At 37.3% G+C, this 15,523-nt stretch overlaps 1 protein-coding gene across 1 annotated transcript in view; it reads right to left on the reverse strand.

Moving 5' to 3' along the window:
* The window catches only part of LOC136389687 (glycerophosphodiester phosphodiesterase domain-containing protein 4-like), a 146,364-nt gene that overhangs the window by 80,423 nt on the left and 50,418 nt on the right, over positions 1 to 15,523 (reverse strand). Inside the window, exons 4-5 of the mRNA XM_066361496.1 lie at positions 7,301 to 7,394; positions 3,715 to 3,774 (exon numbers count right to left, since the gene is read on the reverse strand). Coding sequence (XP_066217593.1) covers positions 3,715 to 3,774; positions 7,301 to 7,394 — 154 coding nt within the window. The remainder of the gene's footprint in view (positions 1 to 3,714; positions 3,775 to 7,300; positions 7,395 to 15,523) is intronic.

A 15,523-nucleotide genomic window follows, 5' to 3' on the forward strand; every position in this document is an offset into this window, starting at 1 on the left:
TTATAAAAAAAAATTTAAGGAAGGAATATTTTCTAATTTTTAACAAACTTTTCCAGAAAATAGAAAAAGAGGTAACACTTTCTAACTTCACATATGAAGCCAGCAAAACCTTAATACCCAAACTCTACAAGGACATTACAAGAAAAAAAACAGTACAGTCATGTGCACAATAATGTTTCAGTCAACAGCAAACCACATGTATGATGGAGGTCCCATAAGAATTAAAATGAAGCCAATAATTTTCTGTTGCTTGGGGTAGTCATTGCACAATGCATTAGTCAAGGGCTTATAGTAATACTAGTGTAAACAAACCTACTGTACTGTCAGTAAAAATGTACAGTACCTTTTTTATATTATATATGTTTAGATACACAAATACTTACCGGTGTGTTATAACTGCCTACAGTAAGTGGTTGTACAGGTTTGTAGCTGAGGAACAATATGCTATACACATAGCACCGGTGTATAGTATGCTATACTCTTTTTTTCTTTTTAACAGCGACAGAGAAGAGTTAGAGAGAGGGATAGACAGACAGACGGAGAGAGATGAGAAGCATCAATCATTAGTTTTTCATTGTGACACCTTAGTTGTTCATTGATTGCTTTCTCATATGTGCCTTGACTGCGGGCCTTCAGCAGACCAAGTAACCCTTTGCTTGAGCCAGTGACCTTGGGTCCAAGCTGGTGAGCTTTTTTTTGCTCAAGCCAGTTGAGCCTGCGCTCAAGCTGGCGACCTCGGGGTCTCGAACCTGGGTCCTTCTGCATCCCAGTCCGATGCTCTATCCACTGAGCCACCACCTGGTCAGGCAGTATGCTATACTCTTTAGGGTTGAGGAAGTACACTCTATGATGTTCACACCATGACAAAATTGCCCAAGGATGCATTTCTCAAAATGTATCCCTGTTGTTAAACAGCACATGAATGTATAGGCCAATCTCACCTATGCACACACATGCAAAAAGCTTAAATTTTCCATTAGCAAACTACATGCATCACAATGGTTTAATTGTCAAATTAGACTCACATAAATCTTGTGATTCTGTGATCTTAACCAACACCAAACTTAACTAAAAGGTGCAGTCAACTAATTCTAAAGTTCAAATAAAACATGTTCCCTTGGAAAAATATGATCCTGTCAAATGCAGACACTCATAAAAAGTTCTTTCTTGTCCTGCACTAGGATATATTCTGTTTGATACTGGACTTTAAAAGTAACCTGTGTTTTGAGCAAAGCATGTGGAAACACTGCTTCACCAAAGCCGCCTTTGTGGTTATGCAGCATTCTTATCTTGTCTCCCATTAATTATACAACTCCAGCCCGCCATGTCTCCAACCCTACAAATCTATAAATTCCAGTTTATTTATAATTAGCAACTCAGATGTACCAGATTATATCCTGCTAGAAATTTTCACAGATAAGGATTTTCTGTTATCTTTTGGCTACTAAATGTTTTTAGTGTGTGTGTTTCCCAGAAAGTTGAGCTATGAGCATGCTTACAAGGAGTTTTGACTGAGGTCATTCATTCCTCTCTGAGCATCCCTAAGTAAAAGAGGAATGGGGTTACCTTGCCAATAGAACCAGTCTCTCCTCCCAAATCTGAAAAGCTTAGTCTTCACAGTTTGAAGGCCTAACCAAGGTAGTTACCTTCCAAGGAAATGCCAACCCTCCTCATACTCCACCTCTATTTCGTCTCATTGCCTGCAGACTCAAACCTAGAATTAAATCCTGGAATGCCTCAAGAGATAAAGGTGTTGTCAATTTATATTGACAGAAGCCCTACAGAATATGTGTGAGAAGGAATCCTAAAGGAGATAGGCAAGGAGAAATGAACATACTTTTAGATCAGGCTAAATTCATTGATATGTGTGTACTGACTAGAAAGCTTCTGAATACAGTTTACCAGAATCCAGGTACTATGTATCTCAAATTGATTCTAATTGTTTCTTTGGTTGTCTAAACCTTGGTTCAGTGGTGGCCTATGCTTAATGAAATTGGGATGCCAACAATTTTTTGGTGTTATATAGAAGAAAGAATCTAAAGATTTAATGAGAAAAGTTTGCTGGATTGGTATCACCCATGATAAGCTAACTCACTCCCTATCACATTCTATGGGAGGTCTCAGAGAACACCGAAAAATACACATTGGTCAGGAAGTGTCAGAATCCATGAAAAGCATTGCAGTGGCTCTCCTCTATGCCTGAATAAAGGCGAGAGATGCTGCCATTGAAACTGGCTTTCTGACTTCAAGGCAATGATGAGATCCTGCTGCGGCAGACGACATGTAGCAGCAGAGGCAAGGTAAGCATGATTTCTATAACAGGCGCAAGGCTAGAATGTCATCAGAATGGCTTATCCTATAGGGATTCTTCGTAGTGCCTAACTGATCATGGTGTCCCAACTCAAAAATAGATAGGGATCTCAAGAAGACCTATTTTCTTCACTTCTCAATGTATATAAGGTCTCTATGAGACCTCATGACTTCAATTTTCATCTGTTCTAATAACTCTTAAATTTCTATTTCTGGTTTGTGTGTCTCATTAGAGCTCAAGGAAATTTAAGAGGACCCACTCAGAGAGTTTGACATGTTCCTGGATTTCAGGAAACACAAGACCAGGTATCAAACCCATGCCTTGAAACAGTCTATAAAAAAGCAAGAGACTGTTGTTGGAGCTGCTCCACCAACACAAGGCAGAACAAAAGGAGGGAGGTATGCTGGAAATGACGTGCATGTCCACAGATGCTGGAGCAAAAGGTGCCTGCTTTCTGGGAATCCCTTGAGAGAAGCCATACTGATGTCATTTTTTAAAAGCTTCATAATAAGCCCTGGCCAGATAGTTTGGTGGTTAGAGCATTGTCCCACAGCACAGAGGTTGCTGGTTCGATCCTCTGTCAGGGCACATATAAAAACAGATGAATTTTCGTGTGTGTGTGTGTGTGTGTGTGTGTGTGTTCCTCCCTTCCACTCTCACTAAAATCAGTGTTGTTTTTTTTTAAAAAAAGCTCCATATGATGGGACCTCACCAGACAAATTTTAGGAGGTATAGGAAGACAAGCATTGACTCCACCAAGAGACTCGTAGTCAAGGTTCTCAGCAGAAGAATCTCTGCAAATACACATAGAAGAAGCCTCTGGGATAAAGAGCCAACAACTGTGCATTTATCTGGTCCTGATGGATCAACCCCCAACGACGCTCTTGCCCTTCCTTGTGGGACTGTGCTCTTTTATTCCATCTCCTATTCCCCTGAGCCCTCTCTCCTTTGGTGAAAAAGAGGTGATAGGATCATCATGGTCTCTCCACCAGTGCAGGCTTCCACCAATAGGGGAAGGGGCTTTCCTTCCCCTATTGGGAAGGAAAGTCTTATAAAGCTGGAGGTTGGGTTATTACAATGAACTGAATTCTTAAATGTTCTTGTGACTATACAGGACTGGGAGCATAATGGAGCTTGCCTAACATCTTATTAGGATGGAAGAATAGAATTACAGAGTAAGTTTAATAAGGAATGGTGAGAAAAAACAAAGTTTGGGATCAGATCCTTCAGTAAATCAGTTACATCTGTTAGAAATTTAATGATTTCAGTTAAAACAGAGTAAGTAGATCTCTTCTTTTTAAGGGGAACTCTGAAGAAAGTGTGACTCTGCACTTAACACTGAGTGCCAGAGAGGCACATTCAGTTCTGTTCTAAGGTCTCCTATGAAGATTCAGCTGTCCTACCTTATGACACCAGTGCAGGTATGGTTCATTCCCTTTCCAAAGCAACAAGTATCTTAGTACCTGAATAAGAAGAAAAAAATGGTGTTTTAGAAATCAAGTTGTGGCCCTTAGCACTGTTGTGTATTCAAATAACTCTCACTACATTCGCTTCTTGCTATACCTGCACTTTTCAGCCTCTGGGGCTTGCCATGCTGTTCCTCTGCCTGAGAAGCGCTCCCTCCCCATGCCACTGACCTTCCAAAGCCAGTTCATACATCACATCTTATTTGTAACTTTTACCAGCACCCCTAGGAAGAAGTACCTATTATTTTCCTGGGATTTCATAACAACCACCACACAACTATCCTTCCTGAGTTCCCACCAATTTCTTTACCCTGTGAAGGACCTTGTCCTGGTATTACTTAGACCCATTTGTGAGAGAACAGAGGTCAGGGACCAGCCCTTTTCAAGGTCATTTAAAAGCTCTTTCTTGAGGAACTGGTGTCATTGTTACAATTGTTAACCACAGCTGTTAACACTGGTATTTAGTTAATAAATTTTATATTTCAGTGTAAATCTAACTAGTCACCAAGTCAGTGTAGACATAGAAACTAAAAACTGGAGTCCTCAGATGCTTAGTATATTACTAAGAGTTGGAGTGTACATAGCACTTACGTTTATCAAAATAATTTTACACATAAGATTTCATTTCTTCATTACCCAGCCCTATAAAATACCATTATATTAAATATTATCATTCTAATTTCAAACAAAAGAAACTGAGTCTCAGAAGAGTTATACGACTTGATTGAGGTTATAAAGTAACCCAAAGATAGATATGGAAACAGAACCTAGGGCTCCCTCTTTTTATTTTTTTTATTTTAAAATTTATTTATTTACTTATTTTAGTGAGGAGGTAGAGAGAGAGACAGAGAGAGAGAAGGGGGAAGGAGCAGGAAGCATCAACTCCCATATGTGCCTTGACCAGGCAAGCCCAGGGTTTCAAACCATGGACCTCAGCATTTCCAGGTCAACACTTTATCCACTGCACCACCACAAATCAGGCTGGCTCCCTCTTTTTAAACAGTTGTGTACATTGTATGTATCCAAAAAAGTAGGGTAAAGTAGGATTTGTTAAAATATACTAGTTATTACACAGAACTCATTCCCACCTTAGAAGCTAACTTCAGCATTACACATTGATTGTGTATGAAAGCAGTACAATTCAGTGGCCAAAGCACATCATTCATCGGCATTTTCCCATTATGAAGGAAAGTGTCTAACTGGTCTCTGCCATAGTCACCCTCCACACCAGCATGATTTGCCTAAAATAGAAATCTATGCATGCCAAATGTCTTAGACTTACTTTCCAGGTTTTCCAAAAGCTGTCACAAGCCCTTTTTAAAAAAAAAAAAAAAAAAAAAAGCTTTGTTCCCCACTATTCTTCATTATACCCTTTAGGCTGACAGCACTGACCTCTCCCTCTTATTTTGCCACAGCCCGTATTTTCCTATCTTGCCAACTCTGTCATGATGTTCCCTCAGGCTGGAATGTTCTTCTCCATTCTCATATACTCACATCCAAATCCAATGTCCCTTCAAGATCCCACTCCAGTGCCGACTATTTCAAAAAGCCTTACTTAATCCTTTTAGCAGAAGTCACCTCTTCCATCTCAGAATCCCTGCAGAACTTTATTTAGGACTTTCTAATGAGTTACGATGTTCTGCCTGTGTTGGTTATTTTTGTCTATGATTTAGTGACCATACTAGATTCTAAACTCATTGGATTAAGGAACTATTATTACTTTTTATCTCATACATAGCTCTTTGAAATGTCCTCCCTAAAAACAGAAACTGCTTATGTTATTTTATCTCTGTATACTCAGTACTTATCAGTCATAATGATTAATACATTTTGTTGAAAAAAATTAATGCAAATGGCACCTGATGGGAGTTGGGTTTTTCTGTGTCAAGTAGGAAATCAGTGGGGACAAGAAATCATGATGTAGATGTATATACCCTGTGCATAAGTGGACACTAAAAACTCTAATTACCTGAAAGTTACTCTCCCAGGAGCTTTCCAGTCCACTTCGTAGATCTTTCTCTTGCCTGACCTGAATATTCCCCCCGACATGACACTACTGTGTAACAACAGAAGCAGGGTCACTACTGCTAAAATGTACTTTGTACCTGGACTAGGGGACTAGCTTTGCACATTAGAACAGGTTTTAAAAACTAGTTAATTTGTAAGACCCAGAAAGACTGATTCTCAGAAGAAAGGATATGAAATGTAATTTAATGTGTAAAGTTGCTGCTAATTTGAAGCTGTGGTGCCTAATAAACAATATTGAGTGAACCATAAAGTGGGCTTTGAAACGGGATGTTTTTTGTTTGTTTGTTTTTTAAATAACAGAAATTTATTATCTCACAGTTCTGGAGGCTAGAAGTACAAAATTAAGGTATTGGCTGGGCCATGCTCTCTCTGACAGTTTCAGGAGAGAATCCTTCCTTGCCTCTTCTAACTGCTGGTGTTTGTCAGCAATTCTTTTTTTTTTTTCTTTATAACTTTTTATTTTAATGGGTGACATCAATAAATCAGGGTACATATATTCAAAGAAAACATGTCCAGGTTATCTTGTCATTCAATTCTGTTGCATACCCATCACCCAAAGAGAGATTGTCCTCCGTCACCTTCTATCTAGTTTTCTTTGTACCCCACCCCTCCCCCTCCCCCTTTCCCTCCTTCCCTCCCCTCCCGCCCCTTGTAACCACCACACTCTTGTCCATGTCTCTTAGTCTCGTTTTTTATGTCCCACCAATGTATGGAATCCTGCAGTTCTTGTTTTTTTCTGATTTACTTATTTCACTCCGTATAATGTTATCAAGGTCCCACCATTTTGTTGTAAGTGATCCGATGTCATCATTTCTTATGGCTGAATAGTATATCATGGTGTATATGTGCCACATCTTCTTAATCTAGTCTTCTATTTTTTTTTTACAATGGTTAAAGCCTTTAAGCAACCTCTTGGTCAATACATGAAATGGGATGTTTTGCTACCCTTCCAAAGGGTCAAAGTGGTAAGATGCATCCTGCTAATACAGGGGTTGGGAACCTATGGCTCACGAGCCAGAAGTGGCTCTTTTGATGGCTGCATCTGGCTCGCAGACAAATCTTTAATAAAAAAAAATTACGTTAAAAATATAAAACATTCTCATGTATTACAATTCATTCATTTCCTACTGCTCATGTTCGTGGTTGCAGGTGGCTGGAGCCAATCACAGCTGTCCTCCAGGACAACACCAAATTTTTATTGGATAATGAGTAATGTACATGGGTCATTGTATGGCTCTCGTGGAATTACATTTTAAAATATGTGGCATTCATGGTTCTCTCAGCCAAAAAGTTTCCTGACCCCTGCTCTAATAGCACAAGTCCATTTTCCTCCATCTATCTCTTGTGCCTAAAATTCAAGCAGCTGTTATAAACCCCAACTCTGCCAAGACAAAAGTGACCTTGGCTTCTGAGTGCTTCCAGCACCGCTGGGCACCAAACCATTGACAGGAGCACCTCAAGGGAGGGAGTGAGTGAAATGGGGAACATTACTCACCAATAGCAACAAAGTGTAGGCAGTCATGATTCCAAATAAACTCAGCAAAAGAATGGACCAGAAGAACCAGCCTCTTGTAGTTTGATAAATAGCCCTGCAAAAATGAGTTTCAATCCTCAAAATACAGCAGAAAGCAGTGTGTCTGTATCAAAAATGGGGGACAACACTGGGCAAAATGAGGCATTAGAAAACTGAGGGAGATAGGAAGGGATGTATTTTCAGGACAGATCTGTGAAGAGTTTTGGGGATATTTAATTAGGTATTTTAAATTTGTTCTATGGGCAATGGGATATCTTAATGAGGATCAGTATAAGTGGTATGATTTAATGTTATTTGGAATATATAATAGAAATTATGTCCCCTTTAGAAAGCAATAGAATAATACAAAAGAGAAAAAGTCATTCATAAGTTCACCTCCTTAATAAAATGAATACTCTCCATTTTAGCAGGTTCCGTGTCCATGCACCTTATGTTTTCTTCAATAATTGTAATCATGGTCACCACATTAATTGCTCTATTCTTTTTTTCTTTTTAGTTAATTTTCTTGAGCCCTTTACTTTTTACACCCAGCCCCCAGCCCCTCCCTGTTGACAGCTATTAGTCTATACTCTGTACCTGAGTCATTTTTATTTTGTTAGTTTACTTTGTTCATTAGATTCCACATATGAGTGAAATCATATGGTACTTGTTTTCTTATGACTGACTTATTACACTTAGCATAATATTCTCTAGGTCCATTCATGCTGTCACAAAGAGTAAGATTTCCTTCTTTTTTACAGATGAATAATATCCCATTGTGTAAATGTACCATGGCATTTTTATCCACTCATCCACTGATGAAAATGTGGGCTGCTTCCAAATGTTGGCTGTTGTCAATAACACTGCAATGAACATAAGGATACATATATTTTTTTGAATTAGTGTTTTAGGTTTCTTTAGATATATTCCCATAAGAGGAACTTCTGTGCTAACTAAGGCATTTCCATTTTTAATTTTTTTGAGGTAATTCTATACTGTTTTCCACAGTGGCTACACCAATCTGCATTCCCACCAATGGTTCACAAAGGTTCCCTTTTCTCCACATCCTCGCCAACACTTGTTTGTTGATTTATTAAGAAGAGCCATTCTGACAGCTATGAGGTGATATCTCATTCTGAGGGGATTTTTAAATTTTATTTAGAAAATTAAATTTAATGGGGATACACTGATCAATAGAGTACATTTGCATTTCTCTGATGATTAGTGGTGGTGTGCATCTTTTCATATACCTCTATAGGCCATCTGTATATCCACTTTGGAGAAGTGTCTAGTCAGGTCCTTTGCCCATTTTTAAATTGGATTTTTTTTAATGGTGATGAGTTTTATAAACTTTGGATATTAAGCACTTATCAGATGTTATCACTGGCAAATATGTTCTCCTATTCAGTGGGTTGTCTTTTCATTTTGTTGATGGTTTCCTTTGCTATGCAAAAACTTTTCAGTTTGATGTAGTCCCTTTACTTTTTCTTTTGTTTCCCTTGCCTAATGAACTATCAGAGAAAACGTTGTTACAAGAAATGTCCAAGCTTTTACCGCCTATGTTTTCTTCTAGGATTTTTATGGTTTTGAGTCTAACATTTAAGTCTTTCATCCATTTTGAGTTTATTATTGTGTATGATGTAAGAAGATGCTCTAGTTTCATTTTTATACACTTATTTGACCAATTATCCCAACATCATTTATTGAGTAAACTGCCTTTATCCTATTGTATGTTTTTGCCTCTTTGTCAAATATTAATTGACTATAAAGGCATGGGTTTATTTATGGGCTTTCTATGCTGTACCATTAATCTATATATCTGATTTTATGCCAGTACCATGCTCTTTTGGTTATTCTATTCCTGTAATATAGTTCGATATCAGGTAGTGTGATTCCTCCAACTTTGGTCTTCTTTCTCAAGATTGCTGTAGGTATTTTGGGTCTTTTGTGTTTCCATATAAATGTTTGGAATATTTATTGTAGTTCTGTGAAATATGCAACTGGTATCTTGACAAGAATGCATTGAATCAATAGACAACTTTGGGTAGTATGTATACTTTAATGATATTACTTTTTCTTATCCATGAACATGGTATATGCTTCTACTTATTTGTACCTTCTTCAATTTCTTTCTTCAGTGTCTTATAATCTTCTGGGTACAGGTCTTTTACATCTTTGGTTAAATTTATTCTTAGGTATTTTATCTTATTGTTTTGAAGCAATTGTAAATAGGATTATTTTCTTAGTTTCCCTTTCTTTTTAGCCTTTTTATTATTTCTTATTATATTTTTATTTTGTTGACAGAAATAGAGACAGAGAGAGGGACAGATAGGGAAGGGAGAGAGATGAGAAGCATCAGTTGTTCATTGCAGTATCTTAGTTGTTAATTGATTAATTTCTCATTTGTGCCTTGACCAGGGGGCTACAGCAGAGCAAATGACCCCTTGCTCAAGCCAGTGACCTTGGGCTCAAGCCAACCAGTGACCTTGGGTTTCAAGCCAGCGACCATGGGGTCATGTCTATGATCCCACACTCAAGCCAGCAACTCTGCACTCAAGCTGGTGAGCCCATGCTCAAGCCAGTGACCTCAGGGTTTCAAACCAGGGTCCTCTGCATCCCAGTCCAATGCTCTATCCACTGTGCCACTGCCTGATCAGGCCTTAGTTTCCCTTTCAGATAGTTCATTATTGGTGTATAAAAATACAACTGACTTCTAAACATTTATTTTGTATCCTCTACTTGACTGAATTTATCAGTTCTAGTACTTTTGGGTGGAATCTATAAGTTTTCTATAAACAGTATCATGTCATCAGCAAATAATGACTGTTTTACTTCTGCTTTTCCAATCTAGATGTCTTTTATTTCGTCTTCTTGTCTGATTGCTATGGCTATGACTCCAGTACTATGTTGAATAAGACTAGTGACATTGAACACCCCTGTCTTGTTTCAATCTTAAGGAAAAGGCATTCAGTTTTTGCCCATTGAGTACAATGTTGGCTGTGGGTTTGTCATATATGGCCAGTAGGAGACTAGCTGAGTGGATCTTGGTTGGAGCACATGTGGGAGGCTGCCTCTCTGCCTCCACACCTCTCAATAAAAAAAAGTAGTTTATGAGAGAAAAAATACTGATGATTTGCTAAGAGAAACAAGTGTTATATTTGGTCTAGGTATGATATATCAAAAAAATTTAGACTCCTCATTTCAAGATAATAGAAAGTAACTTCTCTCAATATAAAACCTGGAGAAATTATATATTAATAATATAATACATAAATTAGTGAACATATAACCACATGAAAAATAAGAAAGGAAATTCTTTTTGGTCAGGGGCTGTAAGACACACCAAGAAGAAAGAAAGAGGTAAGCAGCCATCCAGCAAGATACATCTCTGATCAAGACACTGAAAAGAGTACTCTGTAGGAGATGAGGTCACAACCTAGAATCAGAAAACATGTAAAGAATGTCAAAAAATGAATGCAATGAAACCAACTAATAGGATAACTCGCACTCAATAATATATATATGTATATATATACACATATACATATATATATATAAAAACTCCAAAAAAAAAAAAAACTAAACAAAATGAAGGCAAGCAAGCAACCAGAGTAAGAGTTCAAAACAATTATAAGGATGCTCAATGAACTTAGGGGAAGAAAAGATTAATTCAGTGATAGCATATACAAAGAGATAGGAAACCAGAAAAAAAAAAGATTAAAAAGCATAACCAAAAAAAAGTCAGAAATGAATAATACACTAGAAGAAATCAATAGCAGTTCAAATGAAGCAGAGGATCCAATCAATGATTTTGAGGGCAAGGTAGTGCAAAACACCCAATCAAAACAGCAAAAAGAAAAAAAAATCCAAAAAAAGAATATTGTTTAAGGGGCCTCTGGGACAACATAAAGCATAACAACATTCACATCACAGGGATACCAGAAGAAGAAAGAGAGAGAGAATGAGATTGAGAACCTATTTGAAAAAATAATGACTGAAAACCTTTTCTAATCTGGTAAAAGATACAGCCATACAAGTCTAGGAAGAGCAGAGTCCCAAACAAGATGAACCCAAAGAGGCCCACAGCAAGACACATCGTAATAAAAGTGCCACAGGTTAAAGACAGAATGTTAAAAGCAGTAAGAGAAAAGCAGCCAGTTACATACAAGGAAGCTCCTGAATAAGACAATCAACTGATTTCTGAACAGAAACTTTGCAGGCCATAAGGGAATGGCACAAAATATTCAAAATTGAAAAGCAAGGACCTATAATCAAGATGACTCTACACAGCAAGGCTATCATTTAGATTTGAAGAATAGGTAAATAGCTTCCCAGAATAAAAATTAAATAAAAAATGCTAAAGGAGTTCATCACCAACAAACCAGTATTACAAAAAATGTTAACCAAATTTTTTTAAGAAGAGGAAAAATATGACTAAGAAAATATCACAGAGAAAACAAAATCTCACTGACAAAGGCAAACACATAATAAAAGCAGTAGATCAAGCAAAAGTAAAGCTAATATAAAGTCAAAGAAATAAAAGCAGGAGGATCATGTGTAAGTACAACAGTAAATGAAAAGTTACACACAAATAAAATATAAAATAATGACAAAAACAAATATGGAAGATGTGAGTAAAATAGTACTGAGTTTTTAATGTGTTTGAAGTACAGAACCATCAACTTAAAATAGATTGTTATAAGATATTGATGAAATAAATGGAAGATACAATAAACAGAAAGATATCCCATGTTTATGGATTGGTATTGGAATATTGTTAAATTTTCCACACTATCCAAAGCCATCTAGAGTTTCAATGCAAGCCCTACTCAAATCCCATAGTGGCTATACACAAATTTTACAAAATAAAAAAGCAACCCTAAAATTCATATGGAATTACAAAAGACCCTGAATAGTCAAAGTATTGAGGGAAAAACAATACTGAAGGCATTCTATTTCTTAATTTAAACCATATTATAAAGCTAGAGTAATCAAAACAGTATAGTATTGACATAAAAACAGAAACCAATGCAACAGAATCTATAGCTCAGATATAAACCCATGCAGATGCAGTAAACTAATATTTGACAAGGAAGCAAATACTCAATGGAAAAAAAAGGACCCTGGCCAGTTGGCTCAGTGGTAGAGCGTCGGCCTGGCGTGCAGAAGTCCCGGGTTCGATTCCCAGCCAGGGCACACAGGAGAAGCACCCATCTGCTTCTCCACCCCTCCCCCTCTCCTTCCTCTCTGACTCTCTCTTCCCCTCCCGCAGCCGAGGCTCCATTGGAGCAAAGATGGCCCGGGCACTGGGGATGGCTCCTTGGCCTCTGCCCCAGGCGCTAGAGTGGCTCTGGTCGCAGCAGAGCGATGCCCGGGAGGGGCAGAGCATCACCCCCTGGTGGGCAGAGCATCGCCCCCTGGTGGGCGTGCCGGGTGGATCCCGGTCAGGCGCATGCAGGAGTCTGTCTGACTGTCTCTCCCCATTTCTAGCTTCAGAAAAATACAAAAACAAACAAACAAACAAAAAAAAAATGTCTCCTTAATAAACACTGCAAGGAAAGTTCAAAATTCTCATTTAAAAGAATGAAACACCACTCACCTATATTACACTACTCACAAAAATTAAGTCAAAATGGATGTGAAACCATAAAACTCCTAGAAGAAAATATAGAGAAAGAGCTCCTTGACATGGGTCTTGACAATGACTTTTTGGATATCACACTTAAAGCAAAAGTAACAAAATAAATAATAAACAAGTGGTACTACATCAAACTAAAAAATGTTTAAACAGCAAAAGAAATGATCGATAAAATGAAGAGGCAATCTATGGAATGGGAGAAATTATTAGCAAACCACATGTCTGATAAGACGTTAATATCCAGAATATTATAAAGAACTCATACAACTCAATAGTAAAAACAAAAAATAAAACAAATAAATAAAACAGATTTAAAGTAGGCAAAGGATGAATAGAGATTCTTCCAAAAAAGATAATCAAGTGGCCAAAAGTACATAAAAAGATGCTCAATATCACTAGGGAAATGCAAATCAAAACCACAAAGAGGTATGACCTCACACATGTTAGAATTGCTATTAAGAAAAATCCAAGATGTAAGTCTGAAAGTATGTGGAAAAAAGGCAATTCTTGTACACTGTTGGTGGGAATGCAAATAGGTATAGATACCATGGAAAAACAATATAAAGTTTCCTCAAAAGAAAAATTTTTAACTAGCATATGATCCAGCCATTCTACTTCACAGTATATAGCTGAAGGAAATGAAGTCATATTCCAGGGATATCTACAACCCCATGTTCATTGCTGCTTTATTATAGTCAAGACATGAAAACAACCTTAGTGTCCATTGATGTATGAATGAATAAAGAATGTGATATATATATTTATATCAACATATAGAATATACATATATAAATTTACATATAAAAATGAATATATATTTATATTTATATACAGATGCATATTTATATTTATATATAGATGCATATTTAAATTTATATATACAAATATATATTTTTATTTACCCATATAAATATAGATGCATCTTTATATTTACAAATATATAATTGAGCCATAAATAAAAAGAAATTTATAACACCACAGATGGACCTATGCTAAGTGATATAGGTCAGACAGAGAGAGACAAACACTTTATGATCTACTTCTATGTAGAATTTTTTCAAACTAACTTCATACAAACAAAAAACAGATTAGTGCCTGCAGAATCAGCTGGAGAGCCAGGGAACTGGGTAGTCAAAATATACAAACATCCAGTTATAAAATAAGTTCTGGGGATATAAAATACAGCATCATGACTATTATAGTTAACAATATCCTATTGTATATTTGAAGTTGCTAAAAGAGTATATCTTTTTTTTTTTTTTTTTTTTTTGTATTTTTCCGAAGCTGGAAATTGGGAGAGACAGTCAGACAGACTCCTGCATGCGCCCGACTGGGATCCACCCGGCACACCCACCAGGGGGCGAAGCTCTTCCCACCAGGGGGCGATGCTCTGCCCCTCCGGGGCGTGGCTCTATTGCGACCAGAGCCACTCTAGCGCCTGGGGCAGAGGCCAAGGAGCCATCCGCAGCGCCCGGGCCATGTTTGCTCCAATGGAGCCTTGGCTGCAGGAGGGGAAGAGAGAGTCAGAGAGGAAGGAGAGGGGGAGGGGTGGAGAAGCAGATGGGCACTTCTCCTGTGTGCTCTGGCTGGGAATCGAACCCGGGACCCCTTGCACGCCAGGCCGATGCTCTAACATTGAGCCAACCGGCCAGGGCCTTAAAAGAGTATATCTTAAAAGCTCTCATCATAAAAAAATTTGCAATTATGTAAAGAGATGAAGAATGAATGTTAACTAAATTTATTGTGGTAATCATTATACAATATATACTATATCAAATCATTGTTATATACCTAAATTTATATGTGTTATATCAATTACATCCAATAAAACTGGGGCAAGCCCACAGCTAATATATACTGCTCACAAAAATTAGGGGATATTTTATTGCTTCATATTCATTTTTGAAATATCCCTTAATTTTTGTGAGTAGTGTACTAAATGGTGGAAAGCTGAAAATGTTTCCTCTAAGGAACGAGACAAGGATGCCCACATTCACCATTTTTATTCAACATATTATTGGCACTCCTAGCCAGAGCAATTAAGCAATATAAAGAAATAAAAGGCATAGAAATTGAAAATGAAGAAGTAAAACTGTCACTATTTGCAGATGACATTATATTATATATAGAAAATCCTAAAGACTATATCCAAAAACTATTAGAACTAATAAATAATTCAGTAAAGTTTAGGATACAAAATCAATATACAAACTTCTGTTGCATTTCTATACACTAATAATGAGCTATGAGAAATAAAACTTAAGAAAACAATCCCATTCACTATTGCATCAAAAAGTATAAAATATCTAAGAATAAATTTAACCAAAGAGAAGAAGACCTGAACAGACATTTCTCCTAAGAGGACATACAAATGGCCAACAGATATATGAAAAGATGCTCATCTTCACTGGCTATTTGAGAAATGCTAATTAAAACTACAGTGAGATACCACCTCACACCTGTTAGGTTGACTATTATTAACAAGACAGGTGTTGGAGGGGCTGTGGAGAAAAAGGAACCCTCACCAAGACCCCAAATGGTCAAACAATCTGAGAAGGAAGAACAAA

The sequence above is a fragment of the Saccopteryx leptura genome, chromosome 1 (assembly GCF_036850995.1).
Source record: "Saccopteryx leptura isolate mSacLep1 chromosome 1, mSacLep1_pri_phased_curated, whole genome shotgun sequence".
Classification (NCBI taxonomy): Eukaryota; Metazoa; Chordata; class Mammalia; order Chiroptera; family Emballonuridae; genus Saccopteryx; species Saccopteryx leptura.